Source organism: Pongo abelii, chromosome 21 (assembly GCF_028885655.2).
Source record: "Pongo abelii isolate AG06213 chromosome 21, NHGRI_mPonAbe1-v2.0_pri, whole genome shotgun sequence".
Lineage (NCBI taxonomy): Eukaryota > Metazoa > Chordata > Mammalia > Primates > Hominidae > Pongo > Pongo abelii.
Window position 1 is genome coordinate 13178032 of NC_072006.2, and position 10019 is coordinate 13188050.

Here is a 10019-nt window from a genome sequence, read left to right on the forward strand (position 1 = left end):
TTTTTTCCCATGGCATGTTTTTAATTCTGAAAATTAACTGAAGGAGACAAGAGACAATTTAAAAATACAGCACCTCTGATGAATAGTTAAATGGATCATTTCTCCTACAGGGATAAACTGTAACCAAAACAGATTGTGGGGCTCTAGACTCCAGATAGCACCAAAAATTCAAGTTGCATATGAAGTCCTAATACTTACAGTTGATTTCCATTCAGTATTTGGTATTTTGCTCACCTGAGAATAGATACTCCCCAGAGTGTATACAGGCCCCTGTATATTCAATTATGACCACAAACAATCAAACAGAAATCAGAAATGACAGTCCATGGCTCTATGGTTTTTAATGAATAGTTTGTGTGGATTTTCCCATGAAACACCCCTTAGTTGGGCAATTTATAGACCTATGATGTTGGTGGTGATCAGCTAAGCAAACTAGCCAAACAGAAGTAATTTCAAATTAAGTCACTTTTACTTTGAACTATTACTCATTATTGGATGGTGGGTGAGGGGAAAATACAAAATGTATGTCCTAAACCAATGTTGTCCAATAGAGCTTTCTATAATGACGGAAATAGCCTATATTGGCTGGTCAGTAAGGTAACCAATAGCCAACAGTGGCTGTTGAGCACTTGAAATATGGCTAGTTTGACTGAACTGAATTTTCAATTTTACAGCTAGCTGTGGTTACTGGTTACTATATTTGGCAGCAAAGTCCAACAATCCTATAGGTCTATCTTAATTACTTTTATAGGAATGAAGAGTATCAGAATTATTTCTCAATTATATACATTTAGTTTTCATTTCTACAGAGAAAGAGGTCAACAAAGTTTTGTGAACTAAATTGTATAAGTTTGTTTTTTTAGGAAAGGACTTCACAGAGAACAAGGCAAAGAATAAGTAACACAACAGCAAATTTCCAAAAAATTCAAGTAGAATCAAACTTTGACTATAGATTTGGTCAAATTAGTGCTAAACAGCCTCTTCAACAACATTATTATTCAACCGATTTATATAATTTGTTTTTTAGTAGTCAAATACATTGTTTTAAATCTTAACTATTTTTTATTATAAAATACATGTTTAGTGTAACATATTCTAATAATCAGGAGGATAAAGTAAAATAAGGGGCCGGGCATGGTGGCTCATGCCTGTAATCCCAACACTTTGGGCGGCTGAGGTGGGTGGATCACTTGAGGCCAGGAGTTCGAGACCAGCCTGGCCAACATGGTGAAACCCTGTCTCTACTAAAAATACAAAAATTAGCCAGGCGTGGTGGCACATGCCTTTAGTTCATGCTACTTGGGAGGCTGAGATGAGAATCACTTGAACCCGGGAGGCGGAGGTTAGAGTGAGCTGAGATTTGTGCCACTGAACTCCAGCCTGGGAGACAGAGCAAGACACTGTCTCAAAAATAATAATAAGGACATCCACCACACTGTACCTACCAAAATGCCCATTCCCCAAAGATGATTGCTGTTGAACGATTAGGGTACCTTTCCTGATTTTTTTTGTCTAAGCACATTTAAAAACCAAGACTTTTGGTTTTAAGCAATAGCTCTGAATCTCCTTTAGGCATGAAGTGTAGGAAATTATATTTCTGCAGCAAACTTAGGCTTTGCAACATCAAGTGTGGATTCACTGGAAATTATTTGAAGTAACATGTAGCGATCATAACAGCCAAAAAATGTTGGGAAATGAAAAAGGGTGGGTTTTTTTAATTAAATTTTTTTTTTTTCCTTTTAAGAGACAGGTTCTTTGCTCCATCACCCAGGATGGAGTACAGTGGCACGATCATAGCTCACTGAAGGCTCAAACTCCTGGGCTCAAGCAATCCTGCCTCAGCCTCCCAAGAAGCTAGGACTACAGGTGTGCACCACCATGCCTAGCTAATTTTTTAATATTCTGTAGAGATGGGGTCTTGCTATGTTGCCCTGGCTGGCCTCAAACACCTGGCCTCAAGCAATACACCCACCTCAGCCTCCCACAGTGCTGGGATTACAGGCATGAGCCACCACACCCAGCCAAAAAAAGGTTTTCTGAGGAAGTATGATCAGAAGAAAATGGAATGTGCTTGAGAGAGATCTAAAGGGCCATGGAAGTTAAAAGGCTGAACTCTATAGAACAGAACATGAAGTATGGAAAGGTTCTCTTTAAAAACACTTGTCTTTGGAACAAAATCCAAATTGTCCCCATGATTTCGTCCTTTGACATTATGTTCATCTTGGTTATCTTAGTCTTTTCTCAGACTTCACAGATAATTATCTAAAAGCCCCTGGCTAAGTGAATGCTTATGACTGTGGTCACAAATGGATGGCTTGGATTTTATTTGTCTTGCAGTGTTTGTAAATCTTTTGATGTATACTGTTATTGCCAACTTACATACTCCACATGTATATGGATTGTATGTGTGTGTGTGTGTGTGTGTGTGTGTGTGTGTATATATATGCATTCCCCAAATTTAAAAACTACAATTTGGAGATTTTTTTTTCCACACAAAAAATCAGAAAATTGGCAACACTCTGCCCCATTTCCACATGGCAACAATTTAGACAGGTCATGGGCTCTCCACATGGCTCTGATCCCACCACTCTTGTCTCAAACAAATCTAGTCAGTTGTACGTATATTATGTATGTATATTGCTCTGCTTCTCCCTCCTGCCTGACTCTGGAAGACTCCTGTCTCAGTCTCTCTCAACATGTCTGAAGGACTTAGGGGCAAGTGTCAGAGGTGAAGGCCCTAGTCTGAGTTTAATGTCCGGGGCCAGCTTGAAACAGCAGCTAGTATTTTGAGCTCTAAGCTAACACTCTGGACTTTCAGTCATGTTTTCTTTCCCCAATGAAATAGAAAAGTTTGATTTCAAAGAGGAAAAGTGTGCAACACCTGCAACATACATAAAACCTATTTAATTTTACTCAGGAGTGGCAATCAGGAAACCTGGGTTCTGTTTCTGACTTACTTTGGATAGAGAAGGGTAGTTAAGCTGTCCTTATGTTTCTTATCAAATGAGGAAAATACTGCAGTAGCTCATAGTAATTTGGGGAGTTTTAGAGTCTATGGAAAATGGAAATGCTATTTGTAACTTAGATTGAATGTTGAAACTTGTGTTTGTTTTTCAGGCACTTTTGGAACTTAACTGGATGTTCTATGTGTCTAGTAATCAGCTGATAGTAGATATTATTCTACCCCTATATTGGGATGCAAAATAGCGGAAATCATACAGTCTATGCTGGTACTTTCAGCAAAGACTTTACCACAGTAATCAGTTCATGAAACTCTGTGTTCTGAAAGTGGCCACGGTCAGTGAATTTGTGCAATTTGGTTTCCAACCTATCGGCCACTTCTTGTTGTTCCTTCCAGGGAAGGAATAGGTCGTCGGTAGAGCCAAACTGCACAATGTAAGGGCAGTTGGCCTTGATCTTCTCCCACTGCCAGGGGCGGGTGAAGTATCCTATGGGGAAAAAAAAAAAGATCTTTCAGTGCCCATGGATAATCTCCCTTCTAGATATTCTAAAATACCTACTGGCGACCCACATAGAGACACAAAGGAGCAGAGCCTCCGTGTGAGTTAGAAGCACTTCTTTTGTTTTCAAATCTGTAGGGCTTGATACCACAGTTACTCGTGAAGAGGTGGTATATGGTTCAACTAAAACAAGGCCTCTAGGGTTCAATTCTAGACTTACAGCTTGGGAAGAAATCCAAGTGCAAACTTATATCCAAAGATAGGTGGTAAATCTTTCTCATATGCTATTAGAATTTTTTAGCCTATCTGAAAGACAGCACTGTTTTTACAACCTGAGCAGACAGCCCCATGTCTAGAGAAGGGCTTTGCTCAGATTTCTACCTTTGGACTTACCACTTGCACGCTCATTTTCATCCCCCAAGTCTGATGTGTACGCAGACACTAATACAATAGCATATACTCGATGTGTTTCTGCATACCTGGAGAAAGAAAAATGATGTCAGCTAATATATAATGTTACCTCTGATCACCAAAAAGTCAATAAACTATTTAAAAACTCATTTGAGGTAGCCTACAGAAAGCACGTGCTACCTGCTGTTGAGGTTGATGTGAAAAATGGCAAGGAAACTGCAGAACTACAAGCCCAACCCTGGCTACTGGATGAGCTTCTACTCATTTTTCTTTTTTTTTTTTTTTGAGACAGAGTCTCACTCTGTCACCCAGGCTGGAGTGCAGTGGCACAATCTTGGCTCACTGCAACCTCCACCTCCTGGGTTCAAAAAATTCTCCTGTTTTAGCCTCCTGAGTAGCTGGGATAACAGACATGCACCACCACGCCCAGCTAATTTTGTATTTTTAGTAGAGACGGGATTTTACCATGTTGCCCAGGCTGGTCTTGAACTCCTGACCTCAAATAATCCACCCACCCCAGCCTCCTAAAGTGCTGGGATTACAGGCGTGAGCCACCACGCCCAGCCACTACTCATTTTTCAAGGTAGTTGAAACTTGTGCAAACCTTTCCCAATAAACAAAAAATGTGTAATCCATCCACGTTTAGTATGCATCAGTGTCACTTGGTTGGTGAACATGCAGATTCTCAGGCTCAGACCCAGAGCCTCTGATTCAGAAAGTTGGCATTAAGGCCTAGAATCTGCATTTTAAGGTATGATCCCTCCTTCAACCCAGATGACTCTAATGCAAGTGGTCTGTGAACCGTATTTTAAGAAACACTGTACAATACCAGAAATGTACCTTTGTTACCACACACTCCACATTGCCTTATATTATTGATTTGTGTTGTCTTATGTACATTTCTCTCAATAAATTGTCAGCTCCTTAAGGGCAGGCATGAGTCCTATTGATCTTTGTGTTCCTGGTGCCCATTACAGTGCCTGGCAAGTAGACACCCAGCTAACTATTAGGTTGGTATAAAAGTAATTGCAGTTTTTGCCATTAAAAGTAAGCAGGAGACAGACAAGAAATAAACAGGATGTCAGATGCAATGCATAATCCTTGACTAGATCTAGAATTGACTAGATCTAGGTGAAAACTACTACAGATAATAAGATATAAAGAGGATAGGAGCCAGTAGAGGGAGGCTCCTTTATTGGCAAAAACCACAATTATATTTGCAGGCAGCAGTCTCCCTCAGCAAAGACTGGGATAAGGAAAGACACATAGTAGTAATAATTTCAAGAGGCCTTTGTGCCAAGAAAGAGTTAGGGTTGGTATTTTGTTCTTGGGCCTAAACTTTTTTCCCCATTTATTTTGAAAAATATCAAACCTACAGAAACGTTGAAAGAACAAGCACCTAGGCCCGGCATGGTGGCTCACACCTGTAATCCCAGCACTTTGGGAGGCCAAAGCAGGCAGATCACCTGAGGTCAGGAGTTCAAGACCAGCCTGACCAATATGGTGAAGCCCCGTCTCTACTAAAAATACAAAAATTAGCCAGGTGTGGTGGCAGGCGCCTGTAGTCTCAGCTACTCTGGAGGCTAAGACAGGAGAATTGCTTGAACCTGGGAGGCAGAGGTTGCAGTGAGCCGATATTGTGCCACTGCACTCCAGCCCGGGCAACAGAGCGAGGCTCTGTCTCAAAAAAAAAAAAAGAACAAGCACCTAGATTCATTAATTTTGTCACATTTCACCCATACTTTAGCATGTATCTCCTGAGAAGGCCACTCCCTTAACCACGGTACCACTATTACACTCAATAAATTTCACAGTGATACTGCAATATTATTTGTATTCATTTTTCCCCAACTGTACCAAAAATGTCCTTTAAAACATTCTACAATCCTAGATCTAGTCAAGGATTATGCATTGCATTTTATTTTCACGGCTCTTCAGTCACTTTAAAATTTTTTGTTTTAAATGACATTAACATTGTTTAAGAGTTTAGGCCAGTTGTCTTGCACATTATCCTCTAAATAGGATTGTCTGTTTCCTCCCAACTAGACTGAGGTAAACATTTCTGGCAAGGATACTACATAGGTGATGCTGTGTCCTTCCCATGCCACCACATCAGGGGACACATGATGCCAGTCTATTATTGGTGAGATTAAGTTTGATCATTTGCTTAAGGTGATATCCACCTGATCTCTCCATTGGAAAGGCACGATTTCCCTTTCATGATTAGAGTCATCTGTAGGGTAGTCCTCCATGATTTTGTCAATAGGAAATTCTACAACCTTAACCCAATCATTTTGGCATCCATTTTTCTCCTTGCCTCCCTTAACTTTAGAAGTCAATTCTTAGAAGGTTGCTAATAATCCTGCAGTGAGTTCAAGGATCTTTAAAAGCAGGCACATCTTTATTAATCAATAGCTTGAGAAAAATGCAGTTGGCCTTGAGTTGGAACAGAATTCAATAATACAAGGAGCTCTTCCTTTTCCAGACAACGCCTGGCAGCATATAAACATCCTTACACTAGGAGTGTACAATAATTTTGTAGCTCCATCCTGAAATACTCTTGTAACTTTAATCAGTGTAGCTGAAAGGTTATGAAATTTGGCAAGATTCCCTGACATGCAATTCATGTGACATCCTAAGTGACTGCTTGGAACAAATAAAAACTATTATCCTTTGTCATTTTGCCTAGCAAATATGAAAGAAACTCAACCCTTACAGGGTAAACTTAGCTTATTCAGCTAGCTAATTCCCTACCCGCTAGGTCTTATAAGGCTAAAAGGGGAGATGTAATATTCTAATGAGAGCAGTAGGGATGTGCCCATGAATCCTAAGGACTGGGGATTCCCAGGTGGGTAACACTGCAGACACAATCTACCATATGCCAGGCTCTCTTCTAGGCAATGGGGTTTCAGTGCCAGAGTGAACAAAGCCCTGCCTTCATGGAGTCTACATTCTATTGGCAGGAGACACAAGAAATAAACAGGATGTCAGATGGTAAAAAGTGCTGCAGATAATAAGATATAAAAGAGATAGGAGCCAGTAGAGTGAGGAAGCCGTTTCACATGGAGTAATTAGAGAAGGCTTCACCAAAAGGGGACATTTGAGCAGACACTTCAAGGGGAATAGAAAGCCATGCAGATGTCTAGGGCCAGAGTATCCCAGGTAGAAGGATGAGAGCAGGCTAAGATGTGCGTGTACTTGGCATGTTCCAGGAACTGCAATGAGGTCAGTAAACCTGGCTGGGAGGAGAGAAAGAGAGTCTGTAGAGACAGAATCAGAGCTGACTGATGAGAAGCCAGTGGGGTTTGCAGCCACTTATGCTTTAAAACGATCACTGCATCTCAATAAGAGCAGATTTTTTGCTTTTTTTCAATCCACTAGCAAAACCAGGAAGGAATTAGGACAGATTATGTTACCACTTTAGAGGTCAGCACTGTTTCCTCTTCAACAGAAATTTAAGATATACACAAGGTATTTCTCAAGCAAGCATGACTGGAGCCCACAAAGGGGATAGCAGTTTAACAAAGATCGCACCTCATGGCCGCGATGGCCCCAGAACTGTGGCCAATGATGATAGTCTTCTCATCACAGTGCAGCTCTGTCTCCATGAAGGGCAGCCAGATGCTCTCTCGTGCTGTAACTTAAGGTTCAGGGTAAAGAAAAAGTCTGTCATTTGATAGTGGTAGTCTGAATCCAATGCTGCCCCACCTTTCAAACAGGCAACTATTCAGCAATTCACAACTTTTAAAACTGCAGGACCACAGCAGGAGACAAGACTGTGTTAACAGAGCCAAAGATTAATGTATTACTACTTGAAAGACCCAAGTCCACAGTTTTGGTAAATAGTTTTTCTTTTCTCTCTCTTTTTTTTTTTTGTTTACCATGTTCTTGTAAGAAATTACTAAGGAAATAATAAAATATAACTCTGAAATTTTAATGTAAACTTTCAAACTTGAAAAAAAAAAGCTATTGGTCAGGTGCAGTGGTTCACACCTGTAATCCCAACACTTTGGGAGGCTGAGGTGGACAGATCATTTGAAGTCAGGAGTTCGAGACCAGCCTGACCAAATGGTGAAACCCCATCTCTGCTAAAAATACACAAAAAATTAGCCAGGCATGATGGCGCGTGCCTGTAATCCCAGCTACTTGGGAGGCTGACACAGGAGAATCATTTGAACCCAGGAGGCAGAGGTTGCAGTGAGCCGAGATCACGCCAAAGCACTCTGGCCTGGGTGATAGAGCAAGACTCCATCTCAAAAAAAAAAAAAAAAGCAAAAAAACTCTTGCAACATTCTAAAATTCACACACATTTATTCATTCTTTCCAAAAAGGGGATTCCTGAGACAAGTCATAGGCATACCCAGAACAAAAGTAGCAATATGACATTTTTAAACATTAGGATCTCAAATAGATGCTGTAAAGTTTTATACCTATGCCTCAAGTATAATACCCACAAATTCTGCCTGAAAATATTTGTAGACATATAGAAGGGAAAAATCTAGTTGGTGCAAAGTTGAAAATTAAATTTTACCATGCCCAGGTGCTTTCCTGATCCTTACTAGAATTTTCTATGGCTTTTGGTTCACACCCTCCTCCCCAAGCTGCTTGCCTTATTCTTTCTTAGGTATATAGGCATCTTTGGTTTCTCCATTACGATATTCTTGTTCTCTACCACAAAAATGGTAATATCAAAACCCAACAAGATGAGGCTGTTTAAAAACAAATTTAAAACTTACTTGGGTCGGGCATGTTTTTAGCCAAACACTGGAAACCAGGTATCTATGATATGAGGGGGGAGAAAAAGCTATAATAAAGAGCTTAATTACAACTAATACTTTGCTAATAAGAAATGAGGCACCTGATATGATTGTTACCAATTCAGTATTAACTTGTGTTATGAAATGAAGTAGGTTAAGTGACCATCCTTTCGCATTAACTCCATCTGTAGTTCTGTATCTAGGCAGCTCTGCTGATCTCTATAGAGAGACCTGTATCTGCATTCGTACACCCATATTTGCCTCTACAGGCCTGCATCTATAGAGAGGCATGAACAAATGTGTTCTAGACAGACTGACCTGGAGCCAAATAGACGGTGTGCCAGGGAGTAGGTAAAACGTGGCACAAGAACGTGATACAGAAATTTGGAGATAGCATCCTCTCAGAAGCTCCAGCCCCGACCTTTGGGGTTGTAACTCTGACCAGGGTTTTCAGCCACAGCCCTGCAATCTGTTCTGGAGACCCGCTCTAGAGGACGGCAACCCAGGGAGCCGACTTACCGCCTGGTTACAGAAGAGGGTTAAAAAATAAAAATCAAACGGCACAGGGCAGCCTACAGTAAGATGCCATTTTTATAAAGCTCACCAAGAAGCCAAATAGAACAGTCTATTGTTTAAAAGGTATATTCATAGGTTGAAAAGTAATTTTAAAAAGAGAAGCAGATGAAAAAATTTCAGGATGGCACGGGACTGAGATGGGTAGACATACGGGTCGTTTGGAAGATGATGTATAGGCAATGTCCCAGATTTTAGTTTGGTAATTCATTACATTATGCCTCATAATGTAGACGCATGTTACGTATATCCTTTGTATATATTAAGTAGCATATTTAATTTTTTAAAAGCTGAAGCGGGGAGCAGTGAAGATGTAAAATTATCTGGGAAGTCCCAAATCTGAACCAGCAGCAGATACGGGGGGCGGGGCTCGGGGGCTCAGCCTCGGTAGTTCAAAAGGGTTCCTTTAACTCTAAAGGCTGAGCCCTCAGAGAAGTCTTCCAGGCAGTTTTACCAGTCAAAATTCTACCACTAGCTCAGACTTTAAGAGAAGGCAGAGGGGGAGAGGAAGGAAAACACACAGGGCTTTGCTGGAGGGGATTAGACGCATATTCAAACTTCAGCCCTCAGTCCTCGCCCGCCGTCCCTCCCTCCAGGCTGACTTCACGGAGCAGCGAGGCGTTGGGCGCTTACCTTCTCCAGCTCCTTTTTCACCCAGCCATACCAGCCGTGGGTGGTCACATCCCCGCCTCCGTTCCCGGGAACAATCACTGCCTTGCTAGGAGAAGCCATGAGTGCAGCGAGGCCAGAGTCCCCGAGCGCGGGTCCAGCGGAGCTGAACCCAGCCTGCACCCGCAGGGAGCCTGCGCCGCGGCAT

At 41.3% G+C, this 10019-nt stretch overlaps 1 protein-coding gene across 1 annotated transcript; it reads right to left on the minus strand.

Moving 5' to 3' along the window:
• RBBP9 (RB binding protein 9, serine hydrolase) lies at positions 1-10019 on the minus strand. Its single transcript, XM_002829997.5, has 5 exons — positions 9836-10019; positions 8609-8651; positions 7407-7512; positions 3855-3940; positions 1-3449 (listed from the first exon to the last, which is right to left on the minus strand). Exons 1-5 carry the CDS (start codon positions 9932-9934, stop codon positions 3223-3225), a joined length of 561 nt encoding a protein of 186 aa, XP_002830043.3. The 5' UTR covers positions 9935-10019; the 3' UTR covers positions 1-3222.

Excerpts from the sequence above, each read along its gene's own strand:
- RBBP9 (XM_002829997.5), bottom strand. The coding sequence starts at position 9,934 with ATGGCTTCTCCTAGCAAGGCAGTGATTGTTCCCGGGAACGGAGGCGGG. Across the intron at positions 3,941-7,406 it reads GGGGCCATCGCGGCCATGAG|GTATGCAGAAACACATCGAG; the intron begins GTGCGATCTTTG and ends TTCTTTCTCCAG. Across the intron at positions 3,450-3,854 it reads TGAAAATGAGCGTGCAAGTG|GATACTTCACCCGCCCCTGG; the intron begins GTAAGTCCAAAG and ends TTTTCCCCATAG.